This window comes from Cottoperca gobio, unplaced genomic scaffold (assembly GCF_900634415.1).
Source record: "Cottoperca gobio unplaced genomic scaffold, fCotGob3.1 fCotGob3_189arrow_ctg1, whole genome shotgun sequence".
Classification (NCBI taxonomy): Eukaryota; Metazoa; Chordata; class Actinopteri; order Perciformes; family Bovichtidae; genus Cottoperca; species Cottoperca gobio.
Window position 1 is genome coordinate 362,010 of NW_021166832.1, and position 27,991 is coordinate 390,000.

A 27,991-nucleotide genomic window follows, 5' to 3' on the forward strand; every position below is an offset into this window, starting at 1 on the left:
AACATTTGAGTCGTCTGAACCTTAAACCTGTAGTTTCTCTTAAACGTGAAACTTTCATAGCGTTAAAACACACATTTAACATAAAGCTCAAGAACATTAAAGATATTGTTTAAAAAAAAGAAATGAAATGTTTTTATTTTGCAGACATAAGGAGACAGACATCGATGGCGGGCAGTACATGGGTTTGTATTTTAATAATGCTGATGATGCAAAGATGGACTTCCTGTATGCAGAACGATGTTTCCTCGTGCATCTCTGGTGTGACCAATGATTTAAGAATGTTGAAATGTATTTACAAATAATGTTGACACGGCCGAGACGATGAACGTGACGATCGAGCTCAACACGCTGGTGGAGACGGGAAGCGGGGGACTGCTGGTGGATGATTTCAAACATCTGCTGGTTGAAGTTAGTTTGCAGCTCTGACATGAAGCACACGCAGCAGACAGCTCTGGTGGAGACGGGGTTCCATCATCATTCGAGCTCCACCAGGAAGCGTCTGTCTGCACTCGACCCGACAATGATCAGCGTTGGGGAGTCTGGGAAAGACGGACATCGTCCCAACACTTTCCCGTTTGATGGTGGCTCTTTGAGGGGACTGTGTTTGTTGCAGGAAGAGCAGTGAAGGTCGAGTCCTGTCCGAGTAACTATTGGTTTTGAGAAGACACACAGTTCTGAAGCACAGAGGTTTGGCACACCAGATGCTAAGCTAACAAACAACCAGCGATAGCAGCAGCAGCCGTCGTGCTGCTAAACCTCTTTACGGGACGTGTGAGGGAGACGGCAGGGCGACAAGGAGATCACTGTTCACGGTGGTCACTACCTCAAAAGTAAGACAATAAGGTAAAGTGAGGAGAGGGCTGGGTTCCTCCTCACTGCCTCCAGACGCCCCCCCCCCCCCCAAATGTTCCAGGAACGGCGAGGAATGTGAAGCTGGAGGGGCCGACTGGATCGGGTCTAAAGAAGAGAGCAGCGCTGGTCTCCTGCTCAGTATTCACTTCAAGATGATGTGGTAGCCATCATTCGTGTCATCTGGAAGAAAAGAAAACGGGGGGGGGGGGGGGGGGGGTATAAATAAACCTACGATGATGAACTTCTTCTTGGCTCAACGTTAAATATAGAAACACATAAATCATCACTCCAATACCTTTCATCGTGTCCAACACGAGACATACTTCATCCTGGAAGTTCTGGATCATCTGTTCACAAGAGAAGAAACGTCACTGAACACGCACACGTGTGGGGGGGGGATATCTTTTCCACATTTAGCTAAATCTCACATTTGTCCCAACTCTCCGCCACAAACCTGAACGCACCACCAAAAGATAAACAAGATTTGTATCCCAAATATATGAAATGATGGAGGGCAACAAGCTAACGAGCATCATCTGCCACATGGTCAGCGGAGGTCACGTACCTCGTCACTGACCAGCACGTGGATGCCGGTCGGTCCCTGTTTGAAGATCTGATTGATCAGTCGGGGTGAGATGTTGAAGAGCTGAGCGATCTTCTCCGTCAGCTCAGAAGAGGTGAGCTCCTCCAGGTAAATGGCGTGATACACTGCAGGAAAACAAGCAGGTACAGAAACGTATAGTCATTTTAAAAAACTCAAATCTGTTCTTAATGTGTCGTTCACACAAAACACAATGTTCCTCGTGTTCCTCGTGTTCCTCGTGTTCCTGCGCTGGACAAAACCAAAATAAACGTGATTTAATTGCAGTAATTGGATCAAAAAAGAAGCTTAGACAACTTTTGAAATGAGTGATTTGTGAATGGAGTCTGGTTCAGCAGCGACGTTAAGGTTACTGTAACCTCTGGTGTAAAGGCCCCCCCCCCCCCCCCGAGTGAGAACAACGCGCTTTCAGGAGGTTTAAACTTGTGTAAATACTGAATTCTGTTTGTGCACAGCAAGAGATGCATTTTCCTTTAAAAGCTCAACCAACAGCAACTTGTGTGACATAAGTTGAAGAACAGAATAAAAGGCGCGAGCAGAACTAAAGGAAGCGTGCAGAGAGACGGACTTAAAGGAACACAATGCATGCTGGGGGGGCGGGCGTAGAAAAGTGAGCACCAACTCTACAAGGGCCGCCATATTGGATTCATTCCATACGTGTTTACATTGTGTTTAGCTAGTTTAGTGTGATCATCGCTCTTCTAGTTCTGGGGTTTGGACACATTGTGTGGTGAACGGATGTTCAGGGGGGGGGAGATAAATCAATGGGCAGAATCTCAGTGTGAGCTTCACGATTGCAAACATTGCGACTGCGAGCCCCCGTTCAAACTATTTCCATTTCCAACCGCACTAAAGAAGAAAGACAGAAGGCTAGCACGGACCACAGCTGTGAAGAGAGGATTACATGCAAGTAAACCAACAAAGGACTCCCTGATCCTGAACTGGACCTGGGGTGTGTAGTCTATCTACGATTTATATATCGACAAATGTACTTTCTATATCTTGAGTTTTATAACAAGTCAGGTATATATTTATAACAGCTTACCCTGCAACACAACTGCAATAAGCACTTCTGATATCGCCAGTCTTCTTGACTGCACAGATCCATTCTGAAATCCACCAACAGACTTCCAAAGCTTCGACTTTCCACGTCTGAAGCATAAGAGCCTCAGAGCTCATCGTAGAGCAGTAGCTTTGTTTACGACACGCTTGAAGACTAAACACAATGTAAACAAGTAGAGAAGAAATCCAATATGGCGGCCCTTGTAGAGTTGGTGCTCACTTTTCTACGCCCGTCACCCCAGCATGCATTGCGAAACTCCGATTCCATGTATAGTTTCATATGTCGGAACTACGGCGAGCGCGAAACACACACACACACACACACACACACACACACACACACACACACACACACACACACACACACACACACACACACACACACACACACACACACACACACACACACACACACACACACACACACACACACACACCAAAGAAGGTGTTGGCGGCAGCGTCTCCGTTCTCAGGTTTGGGTTGCTGCTCCCGCGCCTGCTGCGACTCCTGACAGACGTAGATGGTCAGCCTCGGGCGCACCACCCTGGGAAGTGCACGGAGAGAAAATAACTACATGAATGTCCGCAGCCTTTGAGTAGACGACATGTTGCGAGAGGGGAGTCGCCTGAAGAAGACCCACCGTCCCTTCAGTGCGTTGTAGAGTCGTATCCCGTCCGCCGGCCCACAGATCTGAATCACATCCTCTCTGGTCAGCTTCAACAGGTCGGCTCCTGCAGCACAAACATTCATCGTTCTTGTCTGTGCACGAGATGAGAGACTTTTAAATGCATCTTACGGTTTTGCATGAAGCAGGTGGAGAAACAAACTAAAACAAAAGCATCGTTAGAATCTGACGTTTTATATATAAATCTCTCACTTTGTCGCCTGCACACTAAATAAAACCAGAGTTCTGGTCCACATGAAATCTGCAACACGGTTCATCGCTCTGAGTGAAGGTGACGCTGGATATTTATTCACATCTGCAGCTGCAGTGAAACTCCTGAAGGGAGGGAGTGCAGGTCTGATTATTAATATAAGTGTACAAATGTTTTCTTGTCTGCATTAATGACGCATCTCCTTCAGTGTCGAGGTTTGTTGCTAAAGAGACGATCATTAAATGATACATCAGACCGTGATCAGTAAAACTATGTCCTTTCTTTGTGCATGTTTCAAGTCCACGATGTCTTGAAACGTCTTGTTGCGTCGCTCCGTCAGAGTCAACGCACAAACAACACAAACCCGATAAAAACACAAGAAAGATTTAACTTCCCAGGATTTAGCTAATTGCAATTGTTCTGCTCTTCGTCTCTGGGCAGGCAGGTCGAATAATAAAACACCAAAGGAGATACACCCTTCAAACGCCTGAAAATAACTATAAATAATAATAATATATATAACTATATAATAAAATAACTCATCGATTAGTCGACTAAAATGTTACAAATGACAGAGACGTGAACAAGCTTCAGGCGATGTCTTCTGTTTGGTACTGAAGTGAATTTATTCTGCTGTTTACCTGAGAAGTTGGTGAAGAGTCGGCAGAAAGGGGAGAAGCGGTTCCTCAGAAGCCACTGCTGTGCGTCCTGCGGGGTGGCTGTGGGCAACAAGTTCTGAGGAGAACGAAAACAAGAAGTCGCAAAGAGAATCTCAGAGTTAGACTGTGGAAGTGACTTATAGTAAGATGTAGAAATAACTTATAACTTCTGTGACTTTAAAATGAAAAGATTCTTCAAAGGTCGTCAAAATGCAACCAGGAAAAACAAACTTCCACTTGTTAAGTATTTACCTTTACAACCTGTTAACCTGTTAACCTGTTAACCTGTTAACCTGTTAACCTGTTAACCTGCTAACCTGCTAACCTGCAGGTAACGTGCTTATAATGTGGGGAACATTCACTTTGTTCATCTCCAATTATCACACGATAATCTGCACAAATATCAGGGATGGAATATAACTAATCCTTTACTCCTTTATACTTCTACTCCTCTACATCTCATCTACATCGTGTACTCTCCCTCCTCTACATCTCCTCTACATCGTGTACTCTACATCTCCTCTACATCGTGTACTCTCCCCCCTCTACATCTCCTCTACATCTTGTACTCTCCCTCCTCTACATCTCAGATACATCTTGTCCTCTCCCTCCTCTACATCTCCTCTACATCTTGTACTCTCCCTCCTCTACATCTCAGCTACATCTTGTCCTCTCCCTCCTCTACATCTCAGATACATCTTGTCCTCTCCCTCCTCTACATCTCCTCTACATCTTGTACTCTCCCTCCTCTACATCTTGTACTCTCCCTCCTCTACATCTCAGATACATCTTGTACTCTCCCTCCTCTACATCTCAGAAACATCTTGTACTCTCCCTCCTCTACATCTCAGATACATCTTGTACTCTCCCTCCTCTACATCTCAGATACATCTTGTCCTCTCCCTCCTCTACATCTCCTCTACATCTTGTCCTCTCCCTCCTCTACATCTCCTCTACATCTTGTACTCTCCCTCCTCTACATCTTGTACTCTCCCTCCTCTACATCTCAGAAACATCTTGTACTCTCCCTCCTCTACATCTCAGATACATCTTGTCGCTACAATCTTGTACTCTCCCTCCTCTACATCTCAGATACATCTTGTCCTCTCCCTCCTCTACATCTCCTCTACATCTTGTCCTCTCCCTCCTCTACATCTCCTCTACATCTTGTACTCTCCCTCCTCTACATCTTGTACTCTCCCCTCCTCTACATCTCAGATACATCTTGTACTCTCCCTCCTCTACATCTCAGAAACATCTTGTACTCTCCCTCCTCTACATCTCAGATACATCTTGTACTCTCCCTCCTCTACATCTTGTACTCTCCCTCCTCTACATCTCAGATACATCTTGTACTCTCCCTCCTCTACATCTCAGAAACATCTTGTACTCTCCCTCCTCTACATCTCAGAAACATCTTGTACTCTCCCTCCTCTACATCTTGTACTCTCCCTCCTCTACATCTCAGATACATCGTGTACTCTCCCTCCTCTACATCTTGTACTCTCCCCCCTCTACATCTTGTACTCTCCCTCCTCTACATCTCAGATACATCGTGTACTCTCCCTCCTCTACATCTCAGATACATCGTGTACTCTCCCTCCTCTACATCTCAGATACATCTTGTACTCTCCCCCCTCTACATCTTGTACTCTCCCTCCTCTACATCTTGTACTCTCCCTCCTCTACATCTCAGATACATCGTGTACTCTCCCTCCTCTACATCTCAGATACATCGTGTACTCTCCCTCCTCTACATCTCAGATACATCTTGTACTCTCCCCCCTCTACATCTTGTACTCTCCCTCCTCTACATCTTGTACTCTCCCTCCTCTACATCTCAGATACATCGTGTACTCTCCCTCCTCTACATCTCAGATACATCGTGTACTCTCCCTCCTCTACATCTCAGATACATCTTGTACTCTCCCTCCTCTACATCGCCTCTACATCTTGTACTCTCCCTCCTCTACATCGCCTCTACATCTTGTACTCTCCCTCTCTACATCGCCTCTACATCTTGTACTCTCCCTCCTCTACATCGCCTCTACATCTTGTACTCTCCCTCCTCTACATCATCTGACAGCTTCACTTCCTCGTCACAGTTTCCTCCTTCCTGTCAGTTGAACATGTTTCTCCAGATGTTTGTGATGAAGTTTCCTTCATGAGAAGATTCTCCTCCTCCTTCAGATAAATAAAGTCTTTAAAAAGCCTCTTGATCAGCTGGAAGATGATGTCACAAAGCTGAAAACTGTTTTTACATTTTAGAGACACGAGGTTCAAACAGGAGACAAAGATACAAACATGATGATCTTATAGAATATGATGCAGTGTGTACATTAAACTACCAACAGGATATAAAGGAGGTAAAACATCTGCAGCAGGAACATGTAACACACATTAATGCAGCAGGAACATCACATATAATATAAAACATTTACTGCACAATAAGTACTTTTACTTTAAGTACTTTGACTACATCTTACTGCACACAATCAATACTTTAACTACATTTTACTGCGCAATCAGTACTTTTACTTATGGTAAAGTACATTTAGCTGATAATACTTATATACTTTAGCTTAAGTAGGGTTTGAATGCAGGACTTTTACTTGTAGTGGAGTATTTTCACAGTGTGGCATTAGTACTTTTACTGCAGTAAAAGATCTGAATACTTCTTCCTCCTCTGCCAAACATCCAGCCTGAAGAAGCACTGAATCACCGGCTGGTTCCTTTTAACGCACAGAAAATATTTCAGATGTCATGTCTTTGTATTTTTGATTCATCATTATTAAATGCTTTTATCCTCGAGGCAGGTTTATCTTTGTTTACATGATGTTTACAAAGCGCCTTAGAGATTCTTCTGGGAGGCAGAGCTTTAACACCCAGATAGATGTCAGCTTTGCAGTTCTCAATATTAATATGCCGTGGTTCAGTGAGGCAGGAGGGGGCCATGCAGTGAATCCAGATAGTGAAAATGCACGTTTACTTACATCTGCTACCGGAACCACCGGCTCCGGCTGGTGTGTGGGGGATCCATTCCTAAAGAGGATGAACAATGTGTTAGAACCTTGGAGCAATACAGAAACCCACATTAAACTTACTGCAGGAAGTTTATAACTGGTTATCAAACAGTCTGAATGTAATATAGAAGCCTCTTTATGACTTACATCAGCGAGAAAACTATTCATAAATCTATCTATAAACTGTATTATTTATTCCGAACGCCGGTCAATGGGTCTGATTCCCCGCGACATCAGTACTTTCACTTTAAGTACTTTAACTACATTTTGCTGCACGGCAACGGCAGCAAATTCAGTACCCAAAAACGCTACTTCCAAAAGTATAGTAGCTATAGTAGCTTTGGAAGTAGCGTTATTGGGTACTGAATTTGCTGCCGTTGCCGTATAGTAGCTACAGTATAGTAGCTACAGTATAGTAGCTACTATACTGTAGCTAAAATACTATACTGTAGCTAAAATACTATAGTAGTTCAAATACTATAGTAGTTCAAATACTATTGTAGCTAAAATACTATAGTAGTTCAAATACTATAGTAGCTATAGTAGTTCAAATACTATAGTAGCTAAAATACTATAGTAGCTCAAATACTATAGTAGTTCAAATACTATAGTAGCTATAGTAGTTCAAATACTATAGTAGCTAAAATACTATAGTAGCTCAAATACTATCGTAGCTATAGTAGCTAAAACACTATAGTAGCTAAAATACTATAGTAGCTAAAATATATAGTAGCTATAGTAGCTAAAATACTATAGTAGCTCAAATACTATAGTAGCTAAAATACTATATTAGCTATAGTAGCTCAAATACTATAGTAGCTACTATAACTACTATAGCTACTACAGCTACTATATGTACTACAGCTACTAAATGTACTATAGCTACTATACTATAGCCACTATACTATAGCCACTATACTATAGCTACTATATAGCCACTATACTATAGCCACTATACTATAGCTACTATATATACACTATACTATAGCCACTATACTATAGCTACTATATAGCCACTATACTATAGCCACTATACTATAGCCACTATATATACACTATACTATAGCCACTATACTATAGCTACTATATAGCCACTATACTATAGCCACTATACTATAGCCACTATACTATAGCTACTATATATACACTATACTATAGCCACTATACTATAGCCACTATACTATAGCCACTATACTATAGCCACTATACTATAGCTACTATACTATAGCTACTATACTATAGCCACTATACTATAGCCACTATACTATAGCTACTATATATACTATAGATACTATAGCTACTATAGATACTATACTATAGCTACTATAGCTACTATACTATAGCTACTATACTATAGATACTATACTATAGCTACTATAGCTACTATATACTATAGCTACTATATACTATAGCTACTATATACTATAGCTACTATACTATAGCTACTATAGCTACTATAGCTACTACTTACTATAGATATTATAGCTACTATATACTATACTATAGCTACTATAGCTACTATAGCTACTATAGCTACTATACTATAGATACTATAGATACTATACTATAGATACTATAGCTACTATAGCTACTATACTATAGATACTATACTATGCTACTATAGTATAGATACTATAGCTATATACTATCGTAGCTATAGTAGCTAAAACACTATAGTAGCTAAAATACTATAGTAGCTAAAATATATAGTAGCTATAGTAGCTAAAATACTATAGTAGCTCAAATACTATAGTAGCTAAAATACTATATTAGCTATAGTAGCTCAAATACTATAGTAGCTACTATAACTACTATAGCTACTACAGCTACTATATGTACTACAGCTACTAAATGTACTATAGCTACTATACTATAGCCACTATACTATAGCCACTATACTATAGCTACTATATAGCCACTATACTATAGCCACTATACTATAGCTACTATATATACACTATACTATAGCCACTATACTATAGCTACTATATAGCCACTATACTATAGCCACTATACTATAGCCACTATATATACACTATACTATAGCCACTATACTATAGCCACTATACTATAGCTACTATATAGCCACTATACTATAGCCACTATACTATAGCCACTATACTATAGCTACTATATATACACTATACTATAGCCACTATACTATAGCCACTATACTATAGCTACTATACTATAGCTACTATACTATAGCTACTATACTATAGCCACTATACTATAGCCACTATACTATAGCTACTATATATACTATAGATACTATAGCTACTATAGATACTATACTATAGCTACTATACTATAGCTACTATACTATAGCTACTATACTATAGATACTATACTATAGCTACTATAGCTACTATATACTATAGCTACTATAGATACTATATACTATAGCTACTATATACTATAGCTACTATACTATAGCTACTATAGCTACTATAGCTACTACTTACTATAGATATTATAGCTACTATATACTATACTATAGCTACTATAGCTACTATAGCTACTATAGCTACTATACTATAGATACTATAGATACTATACTATAGATACTATAGCTACTATAGCTACTATACTATAGATACTATACTATGCTACTATAGTATAGATACTATAGCTACTATACTATAGATACTGTTGCTACTATACTATAGCTACTATACTATAGATACTATACTATAGCTACTATAGCTACTATAGCTACTATACTATAGATACTATACTATGCTACTATAGTATAGATACTATAGATACTATAGCTACTATACTATAGATACTGTTGCTACTATACTATAGATACTATAGCTACTATACTACTATACTATAGCTACTATACTATAGCTACTATAGATACTATAGCTACTATAGATATTATAGCTACTATACTATAGCTACTATACTATAGCTACTATACTATAGATACTATAGCTACTATAGCTACTATACTATAGCTACTATAGATACTATACTATAGCTACTATAGATACTATACTATAGCTACTATAGATACTATAGCTACTATAGCTACTATACTATAGCTACTATAGATACTATACTATAGCTACTATACTATAGCTACTATAGATACTATACTATAGCTACTATAGATACTATACTATAGCTACTATAGATACTATACTATAGCTACTATAGATACTATACTATAGCTACTATACTATAGATACTGTTGCTACTATACTATAGATACTATAGCTACTATACTATAGATACTATACATACTATAGATACTATACTATAGATACTGTTGCTACTATACTATAGATACTATAGATACTATACTATAGATACTGTTGCTACTATACTATAGATACTATAGGTACTATAGGTACTATACTATAGCTACTATAGGTACTATACTATAGCTACTATAGCCGACATATTTCATGGGACACTGTTGCAGAAATGTATATAACAGAAACTCTGATTGACATCAAGACATGAAACAACGTCGGCCTCTAAAACCAAGCGAATGCTTTCATTAAACCAGCTGAGCAGCATTAATGTTGAAGATTAGCAGAAAGTGTGAAACACTCGAACCCTTCTGCCACCGGGAAGCTGTTGTGTGTGCTGTTGAAGGCCGGAGACGGGGAGTTGCTGACGTACGTGACCTCAGGCCAGGGACAGCACTGCAAGAGAACGACACTGTTATTATGGCACTTAAATAACCTGAGAAATACTTCCTGCTGCAGCTTTCACTTGCACGCTGCACGATTTCACCTATTTGAAGCTGCAGGATTCTCGCAGTTCAGAGTTTTATCCTCATGATTGTTTGCACTTATTTTAAGTCGCTCAATTAACTGTAATGTAAATTTAATTTCTGACTGTATGTCGTCCATTATTCTATTTCCTAGTTTTAAATCATTGCTCTCAAACGATTTCCAAAAGCAAAGCAGTAATACAAATACACTCTAATCAGCTTCTGTGAGGATTTGATGCTTTTCTCTGTGTTTATTATTGTTGAGTGAATATATTTAGTTTGGCTTCTGAAAATTGTGAGGAGCATTTTGTTTCCACCATTTTCTGACATTTGACAGACTAAACGATTATTTAATAATAAAAAGAAAACATTTTGACTGTTACAATCTTTTCCCAGGAGTATATTGTTCTTTATTTACCTTTCGGATCAATAATAATAATAATAATCTTTATCATTCATCTCTTCACTAATATGCTCACCTCTGTCAGGATTGTGGTTTCATAGGAGGGCTGGTACTTCTCCTTTTCCTGCGGCGCCCTCTTCTCCATCTTCTCCCGGTCAGTCTTCTGCTTCCTGTCTGCACCTTTAGGCTGAAACATTGAGGTGGGGGTCAGAAACAACAAACGTGTGCACTACAGTGCATGAATAAATATCTGTACATGCGTAATGTTCCACTATTTGATACGGGTCATGTAGACCAGCTACAGATGCATGTCCAAAATAAAAGCTACAACACACATCTGGAAGGAAAGAAGGAGGAACTTTTAAAACGTTTGCATTAATCCGAGCATGAACATGTAAACGGGATTATTAGTGGAACATTCGTTTCCATTGGCGGTGTAAACAGCTGATTATTGTGTGTGCATGTTAACTTAAGTCGATGTTGTTTCTGTCACTTTGTCCTTCGCTCACCTTGAACACTTTGACCTGGCAGGAGGCCGAGTGCAGGTGTTCTGTGTACTCTTCGTTCTCATTCTCTTTGAACGTGTCGATCTGGACCCGGAAAGGAACGCCCTTTTCTCCTCCATGCTTGCGCATTGTGAACTCTGTGCTGATGCAGTGTACCTGAAGGAATATCAATTTAAAATCAGTACAGGAAGAACGACGACAGAACAGAACACTCGGTAAAAAATCAATACATGACCAGATAAATTCAAAACTGTAGCGTTAGTATAATTAATGGCTGCAGAATGAGATCACACATGATGGTTAGAATACATTGCATCAGATCTCTGACGGTAATTCAGCAAACAGTTGTTCGTCATGCTACCTGGATAAAAACTGAGGTTCTTTTTGACGGGTCCCAAAGGAACTCCACAGTGTTAAGCTGAGTGGGGTTAGCCCTGGGGTCGATTATACCGACGGACATGGGGATATCTGCAAGGGATCAACGATAAACAGGCGGTTAGAGTTCTTAATGCAAACCATCGTCTTTACAACAGGGCTGTACCGAACACTTCAACTCTCATTTCAATCTGAACGCTGCACAGATTCTTTTATTTGCATGGATTGCATTTAAAGTATTTGTGCACAGATACAGACGAGGCTGCACAAACAGTATTAGCTTTAGAACATTAGTAGAGTTAGACTCCAGAGGTGCTGCGTGTTTCAGACTCTGGGATCCAAACATTTCCAATGACTGCAGAGTTAAAGTCCAAAAGTCAACATTTATTGGAAGAAAGAATCCACTGAGCTCAAAAACCTGTTTTCTGTCCCGCTTGTTGCACATAAAGGAGACGCACCTGTAAGAACGAGGTGGTGCAGCGGCATACATTACATTATAGAACCACCTTAACAACTAAATATATATTTCCCCTGTTTTCAGGGTGATGACAGACATTCAAATCTTTGTTGGAAAACCTCAATAGAAGCTTTGAATGTTAAAACAATACATTAAATTCGGTACAGCCCAACTGATTCAATAAAGTACTACAAGATGGTTAATGTACATACAAGGCTGCACAGCAACATTCTCTACACACAACTCATACATAAGACCCAGAACCTTCTGGAGACAAAGCAGAGCGGCCGTCTGCGGTCAGCGCTCACCCAGGTCGAGGATGCGATCCCCGGGCCGGTTCCAGCGCCAGCCCTCCAGCTGCTGGTGCTCCGTGTACTGAAGCCGCCGGTCGTGAAACACCACGCGGAGGATGCTCTGAAATCCATGTCAACAGAGAACACAAGGCAGATGTTCAGACTGTAGAACAGGCGTGTACCTGCGCACGTGTGTCGCGTGTCGCTGTGGGATTCTCACCTTCACCATTTTGTCAGTGATTTCCGGAAGTTCTCCAATTTTCCGATTGTCAAGCATTCGAATCTCATAGGACTGCCCTGCGATGACAAACTCAGAGATTATACAGCGGATACAAAGATACAAAGATACAAAGACACAAAGATCTCAACGCACAATCACGCAGAATATCGACATCTTTGTTTTGCAGACAATACAACACAATCTCAGAGTTTTATATCGCAAATGTAAAACTCTCAGAATATTAACACCCTACCCCGACATATTTATTATTATTATTATAATAATAATAATAATAATAATAATAATAATAATAATGATAATAATAATAATAGGCCCTATTATGCCATCGTATATACAGTATATCACTAGTGCCAGTGTATTAAAAACACCCCACAGAACTTATTACAATATATTTCCATTTTAATTTCCAGCATCATTAAATGTGTCAATGCAGATTTGCAGTAATAAGATATCTAGAATTATTAGGTCGTTCTGTTGAAGTCAATAAGTCCACACACGGTGCGGCGGGGGTCCCGGTGCGGCGGGGGTCCCGGTGCTCACCTTGGTTGAGGTAGGTGAGTGTTTCGTCGTGCAGTTTAACGGCTGGCGAGGTAGCTGCACACAGAACATACTGGAAGGGAAGGATCTTGTTGTCGCTGTCTGGAGGCAGGTTGGACTCCTCTTGTTTGAAGATGGGGAGGGCGAGCACATCGCTGCAGGACAGAGAAGAACAGAGAAGACCAGAGAAGACCAGAGAAGACCAGAGAAGACCAGAGAAGAACAGAGAAGACCAGAGAAGAACAGAGAAGACCAGAGAAGACCAGAGAAGACCAGAGAAGACCAGAGAAGACCAGAGAAGAACAGAGAAGACCAGAGAAGACCAGAGAAGACCAGAGAAGACCAGAGAAGACCAGAGAAGACCAGAGACAGAGAAGAACAGAGAAGAACAGAGAACAGTTAGAACTGATTACTTTCAATCTCATGAGAAAGAAACGATGAAGTCAAACAGAGACACGACACTCGAGACTGAACGGCTTCTAAATTCCGAGGTATCCAGTCATTGCTCTTCTCAACAGGAGCATTTCTGGAACAAGCACTTTGCAGCTTGTTCAGGATCAGTTATCGGAGCACTTAACCAGACAGCAAAGAGCACAAAGGAGAGGAATCGTTCTCCAGCAAAGTGCCGAGTCAGCAAAACCTAAACGGATTTCACATCACTGAAAGACTGAGCACATCCACACGAGCGCATCTTTCATGTTCATCTGGTCTCACAAATCTAATAATCAGAGCCCAAAATAACTGAAGCACAGAACTGTGTGCAGAGATCTGCATCAGGGATATGTTGGAGAGACATGAGAAGTCCACATCACCTGGCATGAAAGACTCTTCATGTGAGCAGTGTCCTGCTTTGTAATTCATCTGCACACAGATGTATTTATAACTTCATACAGTGAAGTGTTGGGATCCCTTCTTCACATGTAGCTACGGTGTGAAACATTAAAACACATCTGATCAGACAGAAAGACTTCCCTTATCCTAGAACATATCAAACATACAATGTCTTCCACATACGTGCTAAAACATCTTCTGCTAATTATGAGATTTAGAAAACTGTAAAAATAACTATGAGAAACAAACTACAAAGCAAGTGTAAGAGTCATAAAATGACACTATTATAGCTATAGGTCAAGTGAAAACACACACTGCTGACATTTAAGTCTTAAGCAGGTGAGAGTTTCACTAACTTGAGAAAATGACGAGTGAAGGAGGCGTCACCCCAAATAAAGCACGCTTTAAATCACGCTGGGTCTGTCTTTAAAGAAGTCACGAATCAGATGACATCGTTTGCAGTACCTCATGCTGTACGCCCCGGCACCAAGCTCCTGCCCGATGCCCGAGAGACTGGCATCAAAGTCCTGGACCAGACCCGACTCAATCACTTCATCCGTGAGAGGCAACTTCAGAGCCCACGCCATGGTGACCACGTGGAGATCGCAGTGCAGTTCCCGGTTAAAACTTGCGCCAAGTTTCCCACAATCTTCCAATCTTTAGTGGAGGAAGTGAAATAAGAAGTTTAGTATCACCGAATGTGGATGAAAGTAGCAGTTGAGCTGCTGATTATAGTTTATTTAAGTCATAGAAACTGTGCCACGCTACGAACGAGCACAACGTGCAGTTAATGTGCGAACTTCAAATGCATTTTCTGAAACAATTTCATTGAAAGTGTACGAGATTTCCACAGGCAGATAAAACATAAAGCTGCATGGTATAAAGTATGCGATACGGCTGCAACTAACAATTATCTTCATATTTGATTATTATTATTTTCTAGATTAATGGTTTGATATAAACAATGGTTTTGTGTTTTTAATATATTCCACCCCAGATGTAAATGATTATATATATATATATATATATATATATATATATATATATATATATAAATAATATATATTATATATATTATATATATAATATATATATATATATATATATATTATATATATATTATATATATATTATATATATATATATATATATATATATATATATATATATATATATATATATATATATATATATATATACAAATGTTTAGGTTATTAAATCATAGGTTTATTTTGATTTGTTAAGTGTTGTGTTAAAATACTGAAGCGCACTGCAAAGATGAGCATAGCTTGTGTAAAGGCACTATATGTATTATCTACGCTTTTTATATAGATAGATAACGTAATCAAATTAAATAAATATATCATACCTTTAATTGCGAGTGTAGCTACTGGCTGACAGTTTCACGCCATCATGTCGCACTCCTTCGCCCCAGCACTAAAATAAACATGACGAGCTAACGAGCTACAAGCTAACTACATAGCCTGCCAGCTAACTTAGCACAATTAATGCTAGCCTTTCTTTTCTTTCTTTGCCTTCACTTATTGGGAATTCACGGAAGGAAATTATTCCTGTTAGACATATCTATGCATAGAAACACTTGAAAATGAGCCCAGATTCCTAAAAATGTGTAATATAATGTCTTGCTTTTGTTTGTTTATCTAGCCTCGGAGAAGGAGCTGCTGTCACTTCCGTTTCACCGTTCTTCTTCGTGTTGTTATTTCACAGTGCGAGCAAAGAAGGTGGGGGCTCATTACCGCCACCCATCGGTTATAGCAGATACAACACGAGGCTGAGGAAGGGAGTTTACTGCTTCTACAAGAGATATATTACTTATAAACATTAACTTTTTTTAAATTCTATTTCCTACTTGGAGGTCAAGACTGATTATATACCTTGCCATATCATTTAATTAAGTGTTATTAATATTCCCTTTTTATTATTATTAATAATAATTATTATAATAATACCCTCTTAACTTATTCCTTTTTTATTGTAATATTTATTATATTATATGTTTTCTAAATATAAGTAATGATTTCTGGATAGAATATCAAATTGAATTTATATAGCACATTTCAGATAACAGGACTCAATGCTTCAATATATAATGCAAAAGAATCTATCTAGTGTTATACTATACACTGTTATATTGTTGTACGATACTATACAGTACATTATGGTATACTATACTACTATATTACTACACCACATACTATGTCTCCTATCCCATAATATATCATAATGTACCACATGTGCATGACTTGTTGGCTCTGCTGCGATTAATCACACCACATGTCATCTTTCTACAAATGCTCTGGTATAGTTTCTATTTTTATGCTATTCTAATTTTAGTTTATGTACCTCCTATGATTTATTTCCGTCCTTGTGCTGCTGCAACAACCACATTTCCCTGCTGAGATCAATAATATCTTAATCTTATCCAGTGCTGACAACATATCAATACACAACAAGAACGTATTAATAAAAACAGGGTTTATTTGACTTATCTGACAGAAAATGACAAAAAGTATCCAACTTCCCTTTTCTCTGAACTTTTAATGTGTCAACTAACAGCGGATATCTTATTATTATAATAATTTAGCTCTTCCTTTCTCTTAAATTAGTATATTAAACAATATTATATATTGTCTTCCCATATTGAACATGAAGGAAAAACATATTAAAGCAAGAGCTTTGCAATATGAATTATTTTGAGGCTTACTGATTCAAAGTTATTCAAAAGTAAAACGTGAGGTGAACCATAAATGCACCGTGTAACTCACAAGATCAGAGAACGTGATGAATGCATGTTCGTTGTTTAATCTGCAGTATTTTACATTTCATCTGCATAGAAAGATCAGTAATCTTGCTGATAGATGTTGCTTGCCCACATACAGTGAAACCTTCACTGTACTTTAACTATTTGAAACCCTTTTGTTGTCACTAAAGTGCAAAGAACTTGTGAAGAATTGGCAAATATAAAGAAAGAAACACCAACATAACTTCACACTGTGCATGCAAACACTCTTCAAACTCATTCAGAAGAAACTGGCTGTGATTTGATTGATATTAGGCTGAGTGAAAGTTAAAATATGGCCTTAGTGTTTCTATGCAACGCGAGACAATTGTAAGTTGATAAAAGGCGTTAAGCTCAAATGTTACTTGATCGAACTTGAGATTTAAAAGATGCAGCAGACGCATCATCAACCCATTAAGAAACACAACAGTGAAAAAAGAGGAAACACAAAATACTCTGAGTATTATCGCACATAAAGTGTAAATACAGACTGTGACACACACGTGTCACCCACACACACACACACACACACACACACACACACACATACAGTATGAAACAAACGTTATAAAAATCAGTTTATAGTTGTGGCATCATCAACAGCCGAAGCTAAAACGTTGTTGTCCGATGATCCTCTCCGTGGACACGTCTCGTGCTGCCGATTAAAAACATGAAAGCCAAACAAGAGGAAGTTTCATCTTTGTGATGATCAACGAGAAGTATCAAAAGGATGATTGTCCCAAAATGGTTGTTGCAGGAGTCCATCGGTGGAAAACTACGTGTTCATCAGACGACAAATTCTCCTGCTTGTAGTCCACAGAATGTGTGTGAAGCTGCTCCTGTAGTACAAACACTACATGAATATAAAATAAATGACCATCTAGAAGTTTAAAAACACTCACGGTGACAAAAGCATGTTCTTCAAATATCAGCGGAACGCCGGAAAGTGACAATTATGTGACTTAAATCAATGTGACTCAATGCACTGCCACGTCGTACAGCTCAGAGGAGCGCCTATAAAACCACTCGTATAAAAGTTATTAAAGATGACATGTTACTGTCATCACATGCAGTTTGCCTTAACGCAACAAGAACAACTGGGACTCGTTTCCTTCGTCTCCACCACAAACACGTCGCTACTGAACCTGGAAGACGTTGATTTTGCTGGTGTTTTTCAGCGTCTGTCTCCGGTTGCAGAACCAGACTCGCACGACCTCCCGGTCATAGTTTAGCTCTCTCGCCATTTCCGTAATCTCTTGGCCCGTTGGCAACGCGTTCTTCTCAAAGTAGGAGTTGAGAACTTCTATTGCCTGCGGCGTGAAACTCGTACGCCGCTTGCGTTTCTTGGACGGCTCACCGCCAACGAACTCCATCAGATTCTGCTGACCTTTCTGGTTCCAGTGCTCGGCCTCCGCCAGCCACTTCTCCAGCACCGGCTTCAGCTTCTGAGCGCTCTTGGGCGTGATGTCCAGCTTTTCAAACCTGCGGTACAAAAGCAAGTTCAGCCGGAACAGATGAGAAAACTGATCTGTTGTGTGAGCAATAATCCAATTCACATTTTCACCTTCTCACCACTCTCATATCTGTAGCTTAGCTTAGCATAAAGACTTCATACTGGGGGGGAAAGCTAGCTTGGCTCTGTACAAAGGAAACTAAATCTGCAAAGCAGCACACTGTTTTGGAGTTGTTGCATGAATTAAACAAAGAAGATATAACAGGTTAATGATTAGAGCGCTTTAGAGGTGCTGGTTCCTTCAAACTAATCTTTTACAAAGGTCCCACTGTGAGACATGACTGCACTAACATAGTGACAGCAGAGCAGTTAATGTCTGCACGGGGGCCTTCACTACTCAATCGTATTACAATTGTGATTTGTGTGCAAGAAAGTAGGTCAGTGTGTGCACAGAACAAGTGCTCTGTAAGCATGCTTCATACGGAGAGAGCAGTGGGTGTTGTTTTATGCATTGCTTAAGAAAGCTTCCGGATGCAAGGCAGCAGGACCCCCCCGTGGTTTACCTGCAGATGGCAGACTGGCTGTAGGCCGGACCCTCAGTTGCAGTCAGAGCCTGCCCTACTTGTGTCTGCGTGAGCCCCAGGGACAGCCGGCGGATCTTGAAGTTCTTGGCAAACTCTCGTATCTCCTCCAGATTGATGCCCTCCTCGCTGACGACCTGCTGAGGTTCTGCAAAGGTGAAGAATCTGGTTAAAAAGAACTACCTACTTAAAAAGCATGTTTGGATATGAGGAGCAGGCGTACGTACTGCTGACAAGCTGGCCCACTTTAACCATGTCTCCACAGGTGATGTGTACCGCGGAGGAGAGCGAGGTGGCGGTCTTCAGACAGGTCGGCTGCGGGGCGATGACGATCGGTGCCTGATTGACCATCGTTACCTGCAATGATTGAAATGCTCATGCTCAACATCACTAGGGACATTTTTGGCTTTTAATTTTTTTAATTTTCATAATTTTGGTTGTGTTTGACATTTTGACAAGTTTTTTATTTTAAAATCAATGTTGTTGCTGATCACTGACATGTCAGACTGACAAAGACTCCATAGTATTTACTTATACAGGAAAAACATTCTGTGGAGTTCTTCCATAAAGAACTATTTATTTAGAAAACTAATATTAATATATTAATATAATATTTGGTTATGATCAGGACTGATGCCAGTTTTTTGACGCAGACAGTTTTGTCCTCTCAGAGCAACTTTTAGGGTAAGGGTTAGATACCTCCAGGAATAGTTAAAGATCTGCCAGTAAAGGAAAGTTTCAGCTCTCAAGTATAAATGCACATTTGACCTTCCTGAGCTCAAAACAAACTTGAGACGGTGCCGTTTACCTGTGTGATAGGTTTGGTAAGAGTTGGAGGAGCAGTGGTTTTGGGCAGAACTGCAGCAGAAGTTACGACTGCAGATCCATTTCCTAGTGTGGCGATGATCTGACCCTGTGAGTTGAGAACCAGCTGTGGGGTGACAGTCTGGACCTGGAGCCCCTGGAGACCCTGGAGACCCTGTAGACTTTGTAGACCTTGGAGACCCTGGAGACCCTGGAGACCCTGGAGACCTTGGAGACCCTGGAGTCCTTGGAGACTGTGCAGACCTTGGAGACCCTGAAGACTCTGGAGACCCTGAAGACCCTGAAGACCTTGGAGACCCTGGAGACCCTGGAGACCCTGGAGACCCTGTAGGGTGGATGTCGCAGTCCCTCCAGCCAGGGAAGCTGGGTTCAACAACAGCGGGATGGTTCCTATGACCTGCAAATGTTTGAATTTAAGAGAAAAACAGAACAAATGTCACGTAACTGTGTGATTATTATTGTTTACCAAACGCACGTTCAGAACAACCTGTCACGTACATCCTATTAGCACGTGGAATAACATCAAGTCTTTCCAGCAGCACTGATGAGCTGCGGTGAAGCTGAGGCTCAGTGATGGAGCTGTTTGGGAGGATGTGTGTTCACAGAAATGTTAATGCTCCACTGATTTGAAGTAGCACTGCTGGTTGAGGTTTACTGGAGGAACATGTTGAGTCCTTAGAGAGGCCGTGATTACCAAAGTAAAATGATGAGATGTATGTAAGAAGACAAAGTGTTGTAAATGAATCCTCTACCTCAGCGGTCTCCAACCTTCTGGGGTCCATCAGTAACTCTTTATGTCCTTCTTGTTCATGTTGTTTTCTTTAACTCCAAGGACTCGGCTTTTAACGCCGGCGAAGCCGTTCTGACGGCTTCGTTACCTCATGTGTGAGCCTGAATATTATGCAGAGCGGCGCATGAGAATCACCTGTACAGGTAACAAGTGTCCTATTCTTCTCTCAGAAACGGAGAAGGAGGAACAAGGGGGAAGGGAGAAAAAAGGAGCCGAAGCGGCGCGTAGGAGGCGGAAGAGAGGAAGCAAGGAGGAGGAGGGAGGAGGAGGAGGAGGGGCAGGAGGGAGGAGGAGGGAGGAGGAGGGAGGAGCGAGAAGGGGAGAGAAGGGAGAGAGGAGGAGGAAGGAGGAGAGGAGGAGAGCAGCAGGCGGGCGGAGAGGAGGAGGAGGAAGGAGGAAGGAGGAGGAGAGAGGAGAAGGCAGGAGAAGAAGAGGCGGAGAAGAAGGGAGAAGGAGGAAGGGGAGAAGGGATGAGGAGCAAGGAGGAGAAGAGGCAGGAGGAGAAGGAGAGAAGGAGAAGGAGGAGGAGAAGAAGGAGGAGAAGGATGGAGAAGAAGGAAGGGCGAGTGAGGAGAAGGAGGAGGCGGAGAAAGGCGGAGCAGGCGGGGCGGAGGCGCAGGATGAGGAGACAGCGAGGATGGCGAAGGAGGCGAAGGAGGAGGAGGAGGAGAAGGCGGAGAGAAGAAGGAGACAGGAGGAGAAGCCGCAGGAGACCGAAGTACGGGGGGTCCGGAGGCGGGAGAGAGGGGGGGAGAAGGCGACGAAGGATGCGGATGCGGAGCGGAGGCAGGAGAAGACAGGTAGGAGGAGGAGGAGAAGGGAGGCGAAGAAGAAGGAGGAGGAAGGCGGGAGCGGGGAGAAGAAGGAGGAGGATGAGGAGAATGGGAGGAGGCGAAGATGGAGGAGAACAGAATGGAGGCTGTATAATAAGAAGGGCGGAGATTAGGAGGAGGATGAGGAGGGACATGATGTAGTCTGAGGAATAGTATTCTCATAGTGAGGTATGCATTATTATGCTCCTACTCCGTTATTCTTATCCTCTTCTTATTCGACAGCCCCCCCCCTCCACGTACAGTTATACAAGACTTCTTAGGTCTTCGTCTTCTTCATTAGGAGGAGCAAGACGGAGGAGTCGCAAGGAGAAGAAGGAGCGAGAGGAGGAGGAGGAGGAGGGGAGAACGAGGAGGAGAAGAAGAAGGGAGAGGAGAAGAGACGGAGAAGAAGAAGGGGAGAAGGAGCGCGAGGCGAAGGCGGAAAGCAAGGAGGGGAGGAGAAGAAGGAGATAGGGAGGAGAGGAGAGGGAGACGACAGAGGGAGGCGGGAACGAGAGGAGGGACGAATGAGGAGGAGGAGGGGAGGCGGAGGAGGCGGGCGACGAATGGGAGAGTTCAAGGAGGAGGGGAGGAGAGGAGGCGAAGAGAAGTCGGAGGAGAGTAGTGAGGAGGGGAGGATAAGGAGAGAGAAGGAGACGCGGATTCTTGGACGCATGTCAGGAGGAGGATCAGGATTACTGTAGTTATTTCTTTCTTTCTCTCTTCTCTCTATCTTCTTCTTCTTCTCTTCTTTCTCTTCTTCTTCTTCCTTCCTTATTTCTTCTCCGTCCTACTCTTACTTCTTCTTATCTTCTTCTTCTTCTTCTTCTTCTCCTTCTTCATCAAAGTAAACCATTCATCTTCCACATTCTTTTGCACATCAGGTGGCCTCCTGATGTTGTCCTCTTCTGTCTCCTCATTGGGTCTTTTCCCTTTTCAAAGCTCTTTAAACGTTTGTTTTCCTCTCATTGTTGCTTGTGGGCTTAATTTCTTTGAGTAAAGTATCAAAATAAAACCTCTTTCAAAGTAAAATATTTTTTTATTCAATCTTTCTGTGCGGCCCGGTGCCAGATGACCCGGTGCCAGATGACCCGGTGCCAGATGACCCGATGACCTGGTGCCAGATGACCTGGTGCCAGATGACCCGGTGCCAGATGACCCGGTGCCAGATGACCCGGTGCCAGATGACCCGATGACCTGGTGCCAGATGACCCGGTGCCAGATGACCCGATGACCTGGTGCCAGATGACCCGGTGCCAGATGACCCGGTGCCAGATGACCCGGTGCCCGGTGGTTGGGGACCACTGCTCTACCTCACTGCGTTATACTTTCTGCTGCGTGTTCTCTTGTGCATTTGCACCTCAATCAAATGTTTCAGGTCTCACAAACTTCATTACGGAACAATAACAGTTTGAAAACGCTTGAATTTATTTACTGCGGTCAATGAACGTCTCGGGACAGTGTTCGAAGAGTTACACAAAATGTTGTCCTCTTCCATCAAGGTCAAGGAAACAAGTGAAGGACACTTCATAAAGGACTCAGGAAAAGACAACCAGGGTGCTAAGAGAACCTACTGCGTAAACGATGTGACGCCGGATGTTATTGACCTGCGTCTGCCGTGTCACTTTAAATGTTGCTGCCGCGAGGAGCTTTGGGACGGCCTTATCTCCTTTGCTTTGGTAAAGGAAGGTTCAGTGCATCACGTTCTAAAGGAGATAAGAAAGGAAGCATTTCAGCAGCTTTCTTAGCACTGAGAGTTCAAACTGCTCTTATCGTGGCTGCCACTTCGATAACCTTCCAGGATAGAAAGACAAAGTGATTTCTTTCTGACAGATCCTCATATTTAAGGCCTCCTTCACCGGACCACGCCTCCAACTGAACTGTGGTCCGCTTCCTTTTCTACTGTGGGAACATTCTTCGGATGGTTTGGACTTTAGGAACAATTCCAGAAGTTGTGACAGGATGTCGTCGTGTAATAAGAGAAGCGGAGCTGCTTTGGGGAACAGCTCGGTTGTGAGGGAGAGCGAGGGGGAGAGACGGTGGACAGCTGTTGTAGCAGATGAACAGTAAAGTTGTTAAGTGGTAGTAAATGTAAAGTGTAGGTTTCAGATCGTCTCTGAATAAACTCTGCATCTCCTCAAAACCCAAAGGTTCCCGTGTCTACGTGTACGAACGGACATTCTGCAACGCGATGAACTCAGACTAACTCCCTATAAGACGCTATAACACGATCAGGAACTTTATCATAGCATCTATATGATATACAAACACTTCAATACGTCACCCACCTGTCCCTGGGCGTTTGTGATGATCTGGCTGGTGATGCCAGCCATGTTGGACATGGCACTGGTGAGGATGGGGGTGGAGGTGAGGGAGCTGAGGAACTGGGGCTGAGCTCCCAAAGAAGCAGCATTGATCTGAGCAGAAAGACAAACATGTGTAAGTAGACAGCAACAGTACAGAAAGGAAGAATCGTGGAAGCAGCAGTCTTACAATGGCCGGGTTGATGGAGAGTCCTGCACTCTGGAGCGCTGCTAGAGATATGTTGGACTGCGAGGCAGTGGTGGTCGCCTGGGCTGCCGCCACCTGAGCAGCGGTGACCTGTGCATTGGTCACCTGCACGGGCTGTAAGGAGGCTGATTGAGGCTGGAACATCGTCTGAGCGTTTGTCTGCAGATGCGGCTGGACAGAGTTCAGGACTGTGGCCGCTGAGGGGGAAATCCAAGAGTTTGAAAGCTGTTAATGTTCTGTAATGAAGTGATTCATTGTGAGACTTATCAAAGCAGCTCAAAGGGGGAAATGCAGCCGAACTGCTGCAAAGCTAATCATGTCTCGCTGCTGCTGTTTGCACGCATTTCAATTCTGTTATTTGCCAACAACAAGAGAGTCCACTTCAGAGACCGGCGCTCGCAGCAACAGTTACAGTGAAATATTCACGTTGGTGGTCAGGACGTCTTCTCTCTCAGTCACTAAATGTAATCTCTACACGACAGTTTGTGTTTTACCTTGGAGGCCAGCAAACGGCAGTTTGAGGAGGTTTCCGGCCGCGTTGGCCGCAGTGAGCCCGGGGAGCGTCGTGACATTAGTGGTGGGCAACGTGAGAACAGCCAGACCGCCCTGGCCCCCGATGGAGCCGGCCATACTGAGGGGGATGAGCAGCGGCTGCCCCAGGGATCCAGTCTGAGCCATCATGCCGGTCATCAGAGAGGCCAAACTTTCCTGCGTCAGCACCTGATGTGGCATAATGAAGGAACGGTTTCAACTCGGGAGGAGCAGAGCATGTTTGTGTGTCTCATTTATCTCTGGGTAAATATTACAGAAGCAAAACTTAAATACTGCACATTGTATCATATCTGTTCCATATTGTGCACATTTACAATGAACGAGACAATTGTCTTCAGCCAGAGACTTCAGTAAATCACCTACTGAGGGTGACGATACTCTCATTAATCTATATCTATATCTATATATAGATATAGATATATATATCTATATATCTATATATAGATATATATATAGATATATATATATCTATATATATATCTATATATATATATATATATATGATATATATATCTATATATATATCTATATATATAGATATATATAGATATATATATAGATATATATATCTATATATATATATATAGATATATATATCTATATATATATCTATATATAGATATATATATATCTATATATATATCCATATATATAATATAAATCAGGGTCCTGCTAAAGTTCAGGATGTTATTTTTCGTCATGTTAATGATTCAGTTGGAGAATTCGTGGTTCAGCAGGTAGAAGAGGAAAAGGATCTTGTGTATTGTTTGATAGTTTACAAAAGAAAAAGGCAAACTCTACGCGTCAGAATAACTTTTATACAAACGTATTTGTACCATGATGTAAAAAGTGCCGGCGAGATCTCGTCCTGGTGTCGTTATGAATGAAAACATTTAGAAGAAGGTTCAGAGACAAAAGTAAAGTAAAGCTTTAGGGTCAACAAAGAGACCGACCTCTTCACCACCTCCTTCTCTCTGACGCCTGGAGCTCAATGTTGAAACGTGCGTTAGGTGAGTCGTACCTGTGGACAGCCTTGTACAGTGATGGGCATGGCGGCCTGGTGATGCGACAGCGACAAACTGACGGGAACAGCAGGAGTCAGCGTTTGGACAGCAGGAACGGGAACGTCCACGGAAACCACCTGCTGCTCAGACAGCACTGCAGGAGCACAGCAGAGGTCTGACTGACACTTACAGGCACGCCATCTATAGAGCGGCGCCTTCACCAAACTACACATGCTTCACATGCCTATTAGAGTATTACCATACTCTATTAGAGTATGGTAATACTCTAATAGAGTATGGTAATACTCTAATAGAGTATTACCATACTCTATTAGAGTATTACCATACTCTATTAGAGTATGGTAATACTCTATTAGAGTATTACATAATACTCTAATAGAGTAAATACTCTAATAGAGTATTTACTCTATTAGAGTATTAGAAAGAAATATAACACACACATAATCATCACAGAACAAACTCAAGACTTTACAACTTTAAAGATGTTTAGGAGAGAAAAACGTCCCACGTCAGTGAAGGGAACGTCCCACATCAGTGAAGGGAACGTCCCACGTCAGTGAAGGGAACGTCCCAAGTCAGTGAAGGGAACGTCCCACGTCAGTGAAGGGAACGTCCCACGTCAGTGAAGGGAACGTCCCACGTCAGTGAAGGGAACGTCCCACGTCAGATGATTTGATTGATCGTTGATTTGTGAATTTAGTTTTCCAGAATATAAGCCCCCCCCCTGCACCACGTCCTGATACACCATTGTAATACAGGTAATAAAGTGAAGTGTTTTTCACGGCGGTCATTAACATGCCATGTACACATTTATAATACACATATACACGTATGATATACGCGTGATTTACCGACTCCCCCAGCGCTATAGGGCAGCTCCTGTGTGCTGCCAGCATCAGGTTGTTCTGCAGGCCGGGCCCCTCCCTCCTCAGCTTTGACCTCCCTCTTCTCATCAGGCAGTGACGATGGCGCATCGACCTCCACCTCCAGCACACGAATAGTCTCGTGGCCAGACATCACGATGACCTGCGCAGCAACCAGGAGAAAAAGCTGAGATGTGCAAAACAGACTGCCAACGTTACTCTGCCTTTGTTCAGGGTTTCATTAGAATAGTATCGTAGATACATATATATAAATATATAAATATATAAATATATAAATATATAAATATATAAATATATAAATATATAAATATATAATAGATAAAGATATCGTAGATTAAATATATATATAGATAAAGATATAGTAGATAAATATATATATAGATAAAGATATAGTAGATAAATATATATATAGATAAAGATATCGTAGATAAATATATATATAGATAAAGATATCGTAGATAAATATATATAGATAAGATATATAGTAAGATAAATAATATATATAGATAAGATATAGTAGATAGTAGATAAATGTATATATAGATAAAGATATAGTAGATAAATATATATATAGATAAAGATATCGTAGATAAATGTATATATAGATAAAGATATAGTAGATAAATATATATATAGATAAAGATATAGTAGATAAATATATATATAGATAAAGATATAGTAGATAAATATATATATAGATAAAGATATAGTAGATAAATATATATATAGATAAAGATATAGTAGATAAATATATATATAGATAAAGATATCGTAGATAAATGAGTCATTATCGTGTTATTAGAAAACCTCGCTCGCACCTGAAGGGTCACAAATATAAACAATAACGTAATTATTACGTAATGTATTTCTCTACTTTATTAATTCCCCTTTAACTACATGTGGTAAATCGGATTAAAACCTAAAAGATGATTCATGGTATGCACTAATGAAAGACCTCACGGAGAGGCAGCGAGACTCGGCTGGAGCACAAGGTGCAGAGAGACAATGCAGGAGGAGAGAGGAGGAGGCGTACCTGGTGGTCTTTGGCAGGGAAAGTCAAAGTGCAGGATTTAAATGGCTGAAAAAAGACTTCTGCAGTCAGACAGTGAATGGCTACGGAGAACAGAGAAGCCGAGCACATGTTAGGACACAAATGACCCAAAACAACACACACACAACACACACACACACACACACACACACACACACACACAAAGGAAAGGAGTATGAGTACATACAAAACAATGGTAGCCAACAAGCATCTCAAGCAATGCTTTCTTCAAACCCAGTGAAGAGCTTTCGTTTGCCGA

The 27,991-nt window shown here is 41.4% G+C and overlaps 2 protein-coding genes across 10 annotated transcripts in view; both read right to left on the reverse strand.

The window, feature by feature from the left end:
* Positions 1–103: 103 nt before the first annotated feature.
* tfcp2 (transcription factor CP2) lies at positions 104–16,166 on the reverse strand. 4 transcript variants are annotated; one of them, XM_029426480.1, is made up of 17 exons: positions 15,818–16,166; positions 14,914–15,105; positions 13,621–13,772; positions 13,060–13,136; positions 12,855–12,960; positions 12,076–12,182; positions 11,718–11,870; positions 11,285–11,395; positions 10,646–10,734; positions 7,043–7,091; positions 6,725–6,781; positions 4,032–4,125; positions 3,156–3,246; positions 2,953–3,059; positions 1,418–1,560; positions 1,148–1,199; positions 104–1,032 (listed from the first exon to the last, which is right to left on the reverse strand). In XM_029426480.1, the coding sequence occupies exons 2-17, from the start codon at positions 15,033–15,035 to the stop codon at positions 995–997; spliced, it is 1,548 nt and encodes a 515-aa protein (XP_029282340.1). In that variant the 5' UTR covers positions 15,036–15,105; positions 15,818–16,166; the 3' UTR covers positions 104–994. The 4 variants fall into 4 exon arrangements, with proteins under 4 accessions (XP_029282340.1, XP_029282339.1, XP_029282338.1 ...); XM_029426479.1 differs by having other exon boundaries at positions 6,698–6,781; XM_029426478.1 differs by having other exon boundaries at positions 6,662–6,781.
* Positions 16,167–16,927: 761 nt separating this feature from the next.
* pou6f1 (POU class 6 homeobox 1) overlaps positions 16,928–27,991 on the reverse strand; it is a 12,430-nt gene continuing 1,366 nt past the window's right edge. For 4 of the 6 annotated variants that reach the window (XM_029426489.1, XM_029426488.1, XM_029426490.1 and 1 more), the window contains 10 exons: positions 26,649–26,823; positions 25,794–25,930; positions 24,715–24,940; positions 24,203–24,417; positions 23,998–24,126; positions 20,091–20,504; positions 19,510–19,639; positions 19,265–19,430; positions 18,394–18,730; positions 16,928–18,087 (listed from right to left, as the gene is read on the reverse strand). In XM_029426489.1, the coding sequence (XP_029282349.1) occupies positions 17,971–18,087; positions 18,394–18,730; positions 19,265–19,430; positions 19,510–19,639; positions 20,091–20,504; positions 23,998–24,126; positions 24,203–24,417; positions 24,715–24,940; positions 25,794–25,930; positions 26,649–26,823 (2,046 nt within the window). In that variant the 3' untranslated portion in view covers positions 16,928–17,970. Of the gene's footprint in view, positions 18,088–18,393; positions 18,731–19,264; positions 19,431–19,509; positions 19,640–20,090; positions 20,505–23,997; positions 24,127–24,202; positions 24,418–24,714; positions 24,941–25,793; positions 25,931–26,648; positions 26,824–27,714; positions 27,823–27,991 lie in introns of those variants that run through there. The other 2 variants (XM_029426491.1, XM_029426486.1) reach the window with 2 other exon arrangements.

Coding starts and splice junctions, on each gene's coding strand:
- tfcp2 (XM_029426478.1), bottom strand. CDS start 15,035: ATGGCGTGGGCTCTGAAGTTGCCTCTCACGGATGAAGTGATTGAGTCG. Junction 12,183..12,854: donor GGATCGCATCCTCGACCTGG/GTGAGCGCTGAC, acceptor GATCCCTTGCAG/ATATCCCCATGTCCGTCGGT. Junction 1,561..2,952: donor TGCCGCCAACACCTTCTTTG/GTGTGTGTGTGT, acceptor GTTTTCCTGCAG/TGTATCACGCCATTTACCTG.